Genomic DNA, 12,355 nt, shown 5'->3' with positions numbered 1-12,355 from the left:
GCTACTTTTGAATTAATGTATCAGGTAATGGTAGGATGCGACATTGAGTGAAGGAAGGAAGGAAGGAAGCCGAATCTCTGGCAGAAGGTTGGAAAGATGAAAGTAGAAGCTGGAATGTGTGAAATAAGAGTAAAACATGAAGGTAAAAGTTGTTAGGGGTAAATTGTTTGATTATGTAATCGTGTAGAGGAGGAAAAATTGAAAGGCCGAGAGATTCAAACTGAAAATATTAAAAAAGATTACCTTAGTATAGACTATAGAGGTTGTAAGAATGTTTTGGTTATGTAGAAAGAATGGGGAACGAAAAGGTTTGGAAGGGAGAGGAGAAGGGAAGATAGAAAGAAAGCATTTAACTTAAATTCAGTAGTGAAAGGGTGAATGAGGCTGTAACAGGTTATATATATATTATATATATATATATATATATATATATATATATATATATATATATATAGAGAGAGAGAGAGAGAGAGCGAGAGAGAGAGAATATCATTCATCCTCCTTTCCCGCCCCTGCGACTGACTCTACTCCCTGCTCGTCCCTTCGTTAAGAATTTGCTGGTGAAGTAAGAGAGGTAAATCGCCCAAGGAAGGGGATTCGAGCTCTTCAATTTCCGGGTTTAGCTTTTATTGCCATCCCGATGAAATTGAAAGTACTTGGAATTTTCAATAAAATTTATTGAATCGGCAAAGTCAGCCTCTCTCACTCTCGTTCTTCCTCCCTCCCTCTCTCCCTCTCACTCTCGGGTAGTTTCCAGTAGTAACAGTTGTACGAAATATAATTTGCTCCTCCAGTAGTTCCTTGTTCTCTTAATCTGTTCGTGATGTGTGGACGGAAAGCGAGAAGGGCCCCCTGCAAGGGAGATGCAGCCATCCAGCCTCCATCCATCCGTCCATCAATCGAGCGAGTGTGCTCTGTAGTTCAGGTTGTACGGTCGAAATGACGCAGGGCGACGCCTGTGTCACATGATCCAGCTGGTGTGAGGAAGAGAAGGCTGTTTATTGGGTCGAAGTTGGGCTGTGGCAGTTTTCGGGGGGAAGGCCAGGACTGAGATGTTGCCACTATTCGCCGCTGTTTTTTTGGTCTTTGTCGATCGAGCAGATTTACAGTTAAAATCAATATTTATTCATTTTAGAGGCCAGGTTTTATGTATGTATATACACACTTGAATGTGCGTGGTTGCACACACGTATGTCCAATGCATGCGTGCCTGTTTACATGTACGTGTGAAATAGTGAAACCTAGTTTGTGAAAGGGTCTGAGTAACATGATCAGCAGAATAATGAAGGAATGTTCACTTTGTGGCACAGTGCCTAATTCTCCTGTTGCCATGTAATGTGTTCGAGTACTTTTCATAGTAGTTAAATAGAATGAAGTAAAGGAAATACTTTGGATAGCGAATTGTCATCGTGATAGCAGTTTATTTTTTTATATAAGGACCCGGGTTAAGCTTCGTTTTAAATTAAAACCATTTTCTGTTCTTTGGTATTTAACGAAGATCGTATTTTTTGCCTCATTGGGTGTAATATTGAAAAGTTGGTTTGTATTTTGCCTGGGAATTTGATTCCAAATGGCATGTGCTCGATTTATCTTACCAAACCATCTACTTCAGTGGTAGCTCTCAAAACCTTTACTACTACAGTGGTAGCTCTCAAAACCTTTACTACTACAGTGGTAGCTCTCAAAACCTTTACTACTTCAGTGGTAGCTCTCAAAACCTTTACTACTTCATTGGTAGCTCTCAAAACCTGTACTACTTCAGTGGTAGCTCTCAAAACCTTTACTACTTCATTGGTAGCTCTCAAAACCTGTACTACTTCAGTGGTAGCTCTCAAAACCTTTACTACTTCAGTGGTAGCTCTCAAAACCTTTACTACTTCAGTGGTAGCTCTCAAACCCTTTACTACTTCAGTGGTAGCTCTCAAAACCTTTACTACTTGAGTGGTAGCTCTCAAAACCTTTACTACTTCAGTGGTAGCCCTCAAAACCTGTACTACTTCAGTGGTAGCTCTCAAACCCTTTACTACTTCAGTGGTAGCTCTCAAACCCTTTACTACTTCAGTGGTAGCTCTCAAAACCTGTACTACTTCAGTGGTAGCTCTCAAAACCTGTACTACTTCAGTGGTAGCTCTCAAACCCTTTACTACTTCAGTGGTAGCTCTCAAAACCTTTACTACTTCATTGGTAGCTCTCAAAACCTTTACTACTTCATTGTAGCTCTCAAAACCTTTACTACTTCATTGGTAGCTCTCAAAACCTTTACTACTTCATTGGTAGCTCTCAAAACCTGTACTACTTCAGTGGTAGCTCTCAAAACCTTTACTACTTCATTGGTAGCTCTCAAAACCTGTACTACTTCAGTGGTAGCTCTCAAAACCTTTACTACTTCAGTGGTAGCTCTCAAACCCTTTACTACTTCAGTGGTAGCTCTCAAAACCTTTACTACTTGAGTGGTAGCTCTCAAAACCTTTACTACTTCAGTGGTAGCCCTCAAAACCTGTACTACTTCAGTGGTAGCTCTCAAACCCTTTACTACTTCAGTGGTAGCTCTCAAACCCTTTACTACTTCAGTGGTAGCTCTCAAAACCTGTACTACTTCAGTGGTAGCTCTCAAAACCTGTACTACTTCAGTGGTAGCTCTCAAACCCTTTACTACTTCAGTGGTAGCTCTCAAAACCTGTGCTACTTCAATGGTAGCTCTCAAACCCTTTACTACTTCAGTGATAGCTCTCAAAACCTTACTACTTCAGTGGTAGCTCTCAAAACTTGTACTGCTTCAGTGGTAGCTCTCAAAACCTCTACTAATTCAATGGTGGCTCTCAAAACCTTTACTAATTCAGTGGTAGCTCTCAAAACTTTTACCATTTCTGTATATAGTATTTCAGTGGTAACTCTCAAACCTTTTACTACTTCAGTGGTAGTTCGACCTTGAAATTTGCCTTCCATGGACATCGGCGCAGTCAGTTTGAAATGGGAAGCATATAGGGCCCAAAAATTTGTTTTCATTTTTTATATTGAATTTCTCTTTTATTGAGAATGAAGTAACATTTGTCGAGAACGGGAGATAAGGAAGGTGTGCGCTTTCTAAAGTTGTGTTTTCTGTCACATTACCCAGTCTGACAACGTTATTACTTGAGATTTTTTGGGAATTTGGCTTTCCTTGTCATTTCACTCTTTTATTCAATTCTACTTTTTGTTGGGGGTAAGTCTCTTGCTTATTATTAGGTTGCAAAAACTATTCTTAATTATTTCCTTGATAATTAAATATGAGTGATTTTTATCGCTTTTATGACATAAAAATAACGATCTGACTTTTCATACTAAGGGTGAACGCGTCAGTTGTAGGAAGTCGAATAAAGCTCGGACATTTATACGCATGTTTGGAACTCCTTACTTCGTCGTATCCACGTTTTGTGAATGAGCACAGGGTGTGACTGACTGTACAGCGACATGCGAAGATCAGGTAGAAATGCTTGGTAAAGGTAGCAAGGCGATGGCTGATTCATCTAATATTCGTGGCCTTCATATCGAGCTTGTCGCTAAGCTTTGCGCTTGCCTGTGCACACGCATAAGAGAAACTAAAACATATTCTATATTATACATATACATATATATATATATATATATATATATATATATATATATATATATATATATATATATATATCTATAAGAATTCTCTCAACCATTCTAGTCGTAATCCTTTTTTATAGTCGTTGTTGTTTTACCCTACCAGATGGAGACCATATCAAATTAACTTATTTTTTATAAACTTGTTTATCCCTTAATTATGTTACACTCAACAGTGGAAATGAGTAATGGTCATGGTTAGACATAATTATACATGATATCGTATACGATTAATAAAATAGAAAAGCGAGAGGAAAAACATCCGCTGCAGTAATAATATACTAGATATGTGTACACATGCATTAGTTTTTGTGTTTAATAGATTAAGTTTAATTAACACGACATTTAATTATCACAAGGCCTGAATCAAGACAATGCAAGACAGTAATACGATGCACTTGCATTATTACTTAGATATTAGTGCCATCGTCGTTTGTAATTTTTCAGCCATACAATAATAATAATATAATAATAATACACGTTATTGGTATGGTGACGTTTTATTAAAAAAAAAAGTAGTAAGACTCGTAGTTCTTTTGTTGCATCACCCTTTGTTACTTTCCGCATTATTCCACATCTTTTGTCCACCCTTGCAGAAAATGCTTGGTCCTTTATGATGGATATATCGTTACGGTGCCTGAACATGCAAGTTCGATTATGTCATTCAAGCAAATGCGTTCAGCTGAGATAGTGCTGTTTGGTGTTTCGTACGGGATCTGGTGTTTTGACTCCTCGGTCAATATCCGTACGTTGATGTAGGCTTCATATTTTATGCTTACTGTATGCTTTACACTCGTGTATGAACACGCACCTACACATAGCAAGGCCCCAATCTCATGAATACACTTGGTTCTTGCATAGAATGCTCTTTATCTTCGTTTGTGAAACTCTGGGCTAGTGTCAGTTGATTAGAGGCAATGTAGCCCTGGTCAGGCAACTTGAAGTAGGATTTGGGAGGGTGGAAGACGAGTGAGACAACGACAGTTATATACAGAGAGTGAAACATTCCCGTCGCCTTGTGAATGAGAGAGAGAGAGAGAGAGAGAGAGAGAGAGAGAGAGAGAGAGAGAGAGAGAGACTGCTTGTGTTTGCCAGCTCTTTTGTGTCCGCGTTGGCAACACTGTCAATCGATAGTCAAGGGGATGGGGAATGGGTGTGTTTGTGTATTTGTTTGTTTGATCTTAAGGGTGAGCAAACCGGATTTGTATTTTTTCACCGCTAACTATCTCTGGATTTTGTGATTACAGTGTTTGCACAGTATATATATATATATATATATATATATATATATATAGATATATATATATATATATATATATATATATATGGTATATATATATATATACACAGTATAACTTAAATTAACAGCTTGACCTATAATTTCCATTGATCTATTATTTGAAATATATATATATATATATATATATATATATATATATATATATATATATATATATATATATATATATATATATATATTATATATATATATATATATATATACACACATAAAGTTTAAGATGTTGAATGTGGATTTAAAATTATAATAGTGTATTGAAGTTCTATAAAATACAGTGAAAATGATGTTACTTAATGTTATCCTGAATGCCAAAGATCTATCTTTCATTGACAGGAAAGTTTAAAGATGCACTTCATGTGTTGAAGGCCTGTTTAAAAGGTTTGTAAGGTTCAGATCTGGTTGTCATATTCTTCGCCCTTTAGAGTATTTCCATTATTGACACCAGGTTTAAAAAGAACTGTTTAGCAGTGCTCCCTAGTACTGATGGTTACTATTAATAGTCTTGTAGTTATTTTGGTGTTTTGGACTAAAAGTAACTTTTGTGTATAAGAGTAAGGGAAATAGCTGTTCATGTAAAAGGATGATCATGTCTACCTATGGTATCTCACTGTGCAGGTGTTTTCTTTTGTTCTGCTAACTTCAGGTGCTGAGAGCATCTGTTGTGGAGAGTGGTGTTTTGGAAAGATCTCCCACAGATGTAATTATCTGGTTATTTCAACATCGTATTGCGAGGTAAAATATGTAATTTTATATTCATTTGCTTATTCGCGTCGAAAAGGGAAATTTTAGTGTTAATATGCAGATGATAGTGTGTTTGTAAGTGTATTTACTGAATACTACTGTATCAAAATGTGATTCTATACTATAAATCCTAAAATGATTGAGATAGCTGCTCTGGTCAGAGGTGTGAAATATTTGACTTGTTTTAGGTCTTATCACCAAAGGTAGTAAAATTATTGGTGAGACAGTTTTTTGAACTAAATGAATGGGGGACAGTATTACCCAAGCTAATAATTAAGTTTTGTATAGTTTAAACAATCAGTGATAGATATATATACACATACACAGCGCTAGGTGGTGAGTCCGAAGTTTGATTCTGGGTGGATCCAGTAGCAACTCGAGCTTGTTTCCTTTAAAAAAAAAAAAAAAAAAAAAAATATCCTCTCTCCTCTGCTGGCTTCAGCAAGGAATTATGTAAAGGGGATGGAGCTGAATCCTGGATGAACCTCTTGTGAAAAACTTTGCACTGCCTTTCTCAGCTCTCTTGCATGCTCTTACTTTTACGTTTTCAGGTTTTTTTTGGCAGTATCTCTTACAATCCATTTATACAGTAAAACACTTTCTAGGTCTTCTCTCCTCTCCTCTTAACATTTCCAAATTGAGCACTCTACAACAATCCCCCCTCACATGGTTCATTGTAGGCATTACTAAAGGTTGTTTGCACATTCCTTCAGCCATTCATTGCTCCGAATTTTTAGCCTTTCACATGCCTCCATTCCCACTTCCCTTCCTCTATTACTGTCCAACGACCCCAACTCCTATTTTCAAATCTGAAGTGCTGAATGACAGAGAATACCCCAGTGCGTGGCTTTCGAGGGTATAGGTCACTCACCAAAATTATTATAATCGCGTATCTTAGATAAATAATTTATTGTTTTTGCTCTGTATTCTCCCACACACATACACACACGAAAAGTTTCCAGCTTCCCTGCTAATTTTATGATGTTTCTTTTGCAGAGGATAAATGACCTAAATGAGGATTTCTGTGGTATGGATGTGAACACACCATTAGGCGGTGAGCAGCCTGTAGAAGGTCTTGCAATACTCACATTCCCTACGCGTCTGACGGCTGTGGCTGCCACTTCAACGGAAGTGTACACCGTCGTCTTCCTCGGCACTTCTCAGGGACATTTAAAGAAGGTTAGGATGCAATTCTGATAACACTTCAGGATACTTTAGGCTGTGCTTCCCAGTATCTTTGACAAATTTGCATTTGGCAGCACTTTAATTAGGTGTAAATCTATTGACCTTGCTCAGTAATGATAGTACCATAATCAAAGGTTATTCATCTGCCACTCTTTAGTAAATGAAGTTGCAGATACTAAAGTAAGAAAGAATGTTAACTATAGAAAATAGAATAGAAAATAGATTCCTACTTGCTGAATGCATGTATTTTTTATGATTAAAGATATACGTGTCTGTAAAGAAATGTTATTTTTAAAGTTTCAGTATTTTGGATGTTGTGTTACAGGTTGTGATAGAAAACCAGAACAATGCTTTAGAATATGACGACATAGTCGTCGATGAAGATTCGCCTGTTAGGCAAGACATGTACTTCGACAAAGCCGGCGACCATCTTTATGTGATGACCGACAATAAAGTATGTGCATTTCATATCTTGTTTTTCATGTTTTCTCTCTTTAACATTGTCATTTTGGTCTTCTCCTTTTTTTCAACTTTTCAATTGTAAGGACTGATTAATTGTAGAGAATGTTTCCAAAATCATGTTGCATAACTTGTTAGGTATGGAGCCTCTTTAAGAGCAATAGTACTGGACTCCAACTGCACCCCCAAAACTGCAGAAATAGAAGATATTTAACAAAAACTCATAAATTCCTTCAAATCTGAAAAGTAATCCTAGCTGGGAGCATATAAGAAATAATTAAAGATTTGTCTTCAGTGTACACAATCAAAAGAAAGTGAAAAGCAGTATTGGTCCCTCAAAAGTAAAATACAGTATGTACTTGTAATACACTTATCACATTCCCTGAAGAAATGTACACATTCCCTGAAGAAATGTATGTTTGAGATATAAGTCCAGCTGCATTCTTTAACCTAAGTAGCTGTGACTTTTTTGTGGTAAATTTCTTTTTGCCAAGACAGTAATTGACACATATACCCAGTTATCCTGACCACTTTCGTTCCAGTGTTGTTTTGGGAGGGGGAGGGGCTGGTCGATCTCTTATGGTGATTTCTTAAAAATCTTCAAGTGTTTGGTGATTCCTTAAAATTAATGACATTAGTAGATGCTTCAAATATATATGTATTAACTTGTTCAGTTCTAAAATGTAATAGAGGAAGTTATTTCTCATTAAATATTCAGAGAAAGCTATTTCTCATTAAATATTCAGAGAAAGCTATTTCTCATTAAATATTCAGAGAAAGCCATTTCTCATTAAATATTCAGAGAAAACTATTTCTCATTAAATATTCAGAGAAAACTATTTCTCATTAAATATTCAGAGAAAACTATTTCTCATTAAATATTCAGAGAAAGCCATTTCTCATTAAATATTCAGAGAAAGCCATTTCTCATTAAATATTCAGAGAAAACTATTTCTAATTAAATATTCAGAGAAAGTCATTTCTCATTAAATATTCAGAGAAAGCTTTTTCTCATTATATATTCAGAGGAAGCCATTTCTCATTAAATATTCAGAGAAAACTATTACTCATTAAATATTCATAGAAAACTATTTCTAATTAAATATTCAGAGAAAGTCATTTCTCATTAAATATTCAGAGAAAGCTTTTTCTCATTAAATATTCAGAGAAAGCCATTTCTCATTAAATATTCAGAGAAAACTATTACTCATTAAATATTCAGAGAAAGCCATTTCTCATTAAATATTCAGATAAAATGATTTCTAATTAAATATTCAGAGAAAGCCATTTCTCATTAAATATTCAGAGAAAGCTATTTCTAATTAAATATTCAGAGAAAGCCATTTCTCATTAAATATTCAGAGGAAACTATTTCTTATTAAATATTCAGAGGAAACTATTTCTCATTAAATTTTCAGAGGAAACTATTTCTCATTAAATATTCAGAGGAAACTATTTCTCGTTAAATATTCCATCTTATTAAGATCACTGAAGAAAAGCAAAGGAAACAATTGTAAAACATCCAACAGGTAATGAACTCCAAACTAAGCAACATGACTATCCTGGAGAGGTCTTTGATATCTCATTTGTGGTCAGTTAGACAAGTGTCAAGAATCAAACAATGATATTGTGCAATATCACGCTGTTTTTGACAATATTGTGATCTCTTAGCGCAGTATGTAGTAGGTTAAACAAAATTAGGTATGTGGACCTATAGGAGCCTGGCTGTCCAGTTTCCCTTGAAATTTAATACTCCCAGTACATCTCTCTTATGGAGCACTGTCTAATCCAGATAGTAATACCATTGCAATAAAGCTCCCAAATTAGAACCCTTAGAGCCATCATTTAAGTGTATTTCCCAGCATTGCTGATTTCTGGAAATTAGTGTTCATTTGAAGAGTTTGATTCATAGGAATTTTCTTTTCCACAATTTTGATGCACTCTAGCCTTTAGTACCAGTTAATTAATTCTTTTTCTTAGCATTACAGTTCTTTTTTGCCTTTTCATACTTATTTTCTCTCTATCAGATATCGAAGGTGAAAGCACAAGAATGCAGCATTTATGAGGGATGTAACCAGTGTCTTGGGGCAAGAGATCCTTACTGTGGATGGTGTTCTTTGGAGAACAAATGCTCCCTTCGGAGGGACTGCCGCGATGCCACGCAGGACCCTCAGCATTGGGTCAGCTACAAGACTGGGAGATGTACCACCATCACTCAGGTCATGCCTGACAAGCTGCAGAGGACTACTGCCAGAACAGTAAGTCTAAAAAAAAAAAATGAACAGGTTTTGACATTGGAGAAACCTATTTTTGGTAGTCACTGTTGAGTCCTCAATGATACAGCGACTATACTATCAAAACAATTTTTTTTATTCACGTTTTATAGAAAGGTGTAATGGATTATGTATTTAATTTATGATGCAAGTGGTTTCATGTCTTTGGATTGGATGTTGTAGTTAGAGGGGTGCTTAGAACCCAGAATTGTTATAATTGTAATTAGGAAAATTTATTTTTAATTAAGGATGTGTTAAACCCTACCTATCCTCCAACAGCTTTCTTTGATGATTGACAATCTCCCATCTGTGGAAGGCTCCTTACAATGTGTATTTAGTGCCATGAACAAAGATTTAACCACCGAGGCAAAGCGCACAGCACAAGGAGTTTCTTGTACTACTCCGAGAAATGATATGTTACCTGATATACCCCAAAATGAACGTGAGTACTCTACCCTGTAGAATCAAATATAACCAAATAAAGTATTACATTTTGAATTTTGTAGTTCATCATCACCATTTGGAGTATTTGTTAATTCTAGATCTTTTCTCAGGTCTTTGAAAAGATCAATGTTGGCATAATTTTTCTCAGATCTTAATTATTCCAATTTAGTTTGAAAATCAAGATAACACAAGCAAGCTATTGTGAACTTTGTGTATTGTTGACATTCAGATTCCACTGCTTCTTGTGTTCATTTGTAGATGACATTTTACAAAAAAATTTGAAGTTAAATTATGAAAATTGCCATATGCAGTACTTTGAGTGTTCATGTTAAAAGCAGTGTGCTCTTTATAATGGGCCGTGCATTATTCATTACAGGCTATGTTTACCTGTTTGTCTCTTCAATATCTAATTATTGGAATACTGTCCTATATTGTTCTGTGAATCATAGTATGTAGTTAGACAGTGATAGGTTTGCCATTTTATTCAATATAATTATATTATTATTTTTCAGATCATTTCACAGCCAAACTCTCTGTTCGAAAGTCTGAGGGACCTGAATTTGTTTCCACAAACTTTACTTTCTTTGACTGCAATACATATAGTTCCTGTACGGAGTGTGTTTCATCTCCCTTCCCTTGTGACTGGTGTGTGGATGGGCACAGGTGCACTCATGATTCAGCAGAGAATTGTAGAAATGATGTTTTGGTCAATGGTGTAAATGTGAGTTTGTAATCCTTTAATTTTTTCCTTAGATGTGAAAAGAAAATTTGTCCAATTTTATTACATTTGTTTTCAATTGGTAGTACAAAAACATAGAGAACGTTTTGCATCTTTTTAATGATACTCTGTGTTTCAGCGAGTTGGACCAAGTATTCGAAGTGGTCCCTCATTCTGTCCAAGAATCACGTTTGTGGAAAGTAAAGAAATTCTCGTTTCGTCTGGTACTGATAAGTCAATCAAAGTCAAGGTTGATAATATTGCTGTAAGTAGAAAGTAATTTTTTTTGTCATTTGGGACTTTAGTAGTATTGTACAGAATATTTTTGTGCCCTTAATTGTATGTACATATATACTTTTTCAAATTTAAATCTTTTATACATATGACAGTAATAGGCTTGGCATTTTTAATAACTTAGTTTTTTTTATTTCAGCAATTCATCACACAGACAAGGTTTGTGTGTCAGTTTAACATTGAAGGCCGTGTAACAAGTGTTAATGCAAATCTTTTAAGTGATACCATCTACTGTGATCGAATGGAGTTTGCTTACACAACAGCTGCTCCATCTACCAATGCTACTTTTGCAGTTATTTGGGGAGGATCTAAGCCCCTTGATAATCCTGACAACATTCATGGTAGGCATCCTGTATATTTAAGGGGTTGTTAAAAGCACTGGATTCATTTATTGTGAAATATAACAAAATCATTCTTTTTCTTCTTGAAATATAACAAAAGCTACTGGGTACTATAGACTTCATTGGTACCTTCAGAAATCTTTTCTGAACAAATTTGAGGTTTCATGATATTCGTTTTGATTTTCATTACAGTCTTGGTGTACCAGTGTCACTTAATGGCAGACAATTGCGGCATGTGCCTAAGTCTTCCAGAGAGATATCAGTGTGGTTGGTGTCAGTCTACAGGTAGATGTGAAGTTCAAGATCAGTGTTCTGGTGGATCTTGGCTTGACCGAGATCGCACTTGTCCTAACATAAACATCACAGATTTCCATCCTAAGAGTGGCCCTTGGGATGGAGGAACTAATGTTACAATTGAAGGTAAGAATTTAAGTTTTATTAGGTGTAAGTTTACAATAATACGAACCGATTAAGAATTTCTTGTGATACACTTCGTATTGTTGGGAGTTCATGCAACATATTAATTTGGGAATTAGCATTTTAGTTGATGATAGAATCTTCATTGTGTTGTACACCACGTTTCAGACAGCACCGATGGAGCATCCAGGGATATATATACTGAGATGAGTTATAGCACAGGGGATGAAGCAGATGAAGCAGATGATAAACCTCCACCAGAAAGAAAAGTGGTTGGAGCTGCTGAACTTGAAAATTCCAAAGTTGGCAGTCTTACTCTTACTGAATTTAGATATATGTTGAATAACCATACAGCTGCCTTAATGACAGATCTTTTGGAGGGTTTCAGGATTGAAATATCAGAGGAGATTAGGAGGGTATGGGATAAAATAGAACATCTACAAAGAACATTGTCTTCTGCCATTAGCAGGTGTCCTTGAGAAGGATTTTCCTCTGGCTTAACTAAATTTTGTCGCCCTTTGGAAATAAAAAGCCATGTGCTGGTCAGTAAGAC

General features: G+C 35.8%; 1 protein-coding gene across 7 annotated transcripts in view; it reads left to right on the top strand.

The window, feature by feature from the left end:
* The window catches only part of LOC135200982 (plexin A3-like), a 112,390-nt gene that overhangs the window by 80,072 nt on the left and 19,963 nt on the right, over nucleotides 1–12,355 (top strand). For all 7 annotated transcript variants that reach the window (XM_064229774.1, XM_064229772.1, XM_064229773.1 and 4 more), the window contains 8 exons: nucleotides 6,668–6,850; nucleotides 7,182–7,310; nucleotides 9,343–9,573; nucleotides 9,868–10,030; nucleotides 10,545–10,753; nucleotides 10,890–11,015; nucleotides 11,184–11,385; nucleotides 11,578–11,805. In XM_064229774.1, coding sequence (XP_064085844.1) covers nucleotides 6,668–6,850; nucleotides 7,182–7,310; nucleotides 9,343–9,573; nucleotides 9,868–10,030; nucleotides 10,545–10,753; nucleotides 10,890–11,015; nucleotides 11,184–11,385; nucleotides 11,578–11,805 — 1,471 coding nt within the window. The remainder of the gene's footprint in view (nucleotides 1–6,667; nucleotides 6,851–7,181; nucleotides 7,311–9,342; nucleotides 9,574–9,867; nucleotides 10,031–10,544; nucleotides 10,754–10,889; nucleotides 11,016–11,183; nucleotides 11,386–11,577; nucleotides 11,806–12,355) is intronic.

Source organism: Macrobrachium nipponense, chromosome 27, assembly GCF_015104395.2.
Source record: "Macrobrachium nipponense isolate FS-2020 chromosome 27, ASM1510439v2, whole genome shotgun sequence".
In the NCBI taxonomy this organism is placed as follows: Eukaryota; Metazoa; Arthropoda; class Malacostraca; order Decapoda; family Palaemonidae; genus Macrobrachium; species Macrobrachium nipponense.
The sequence above is the reverse complement of the archived record's forward strand: the minus strand, read 5'-3'. Positions and strand labels throughout refer to the sequence as shown.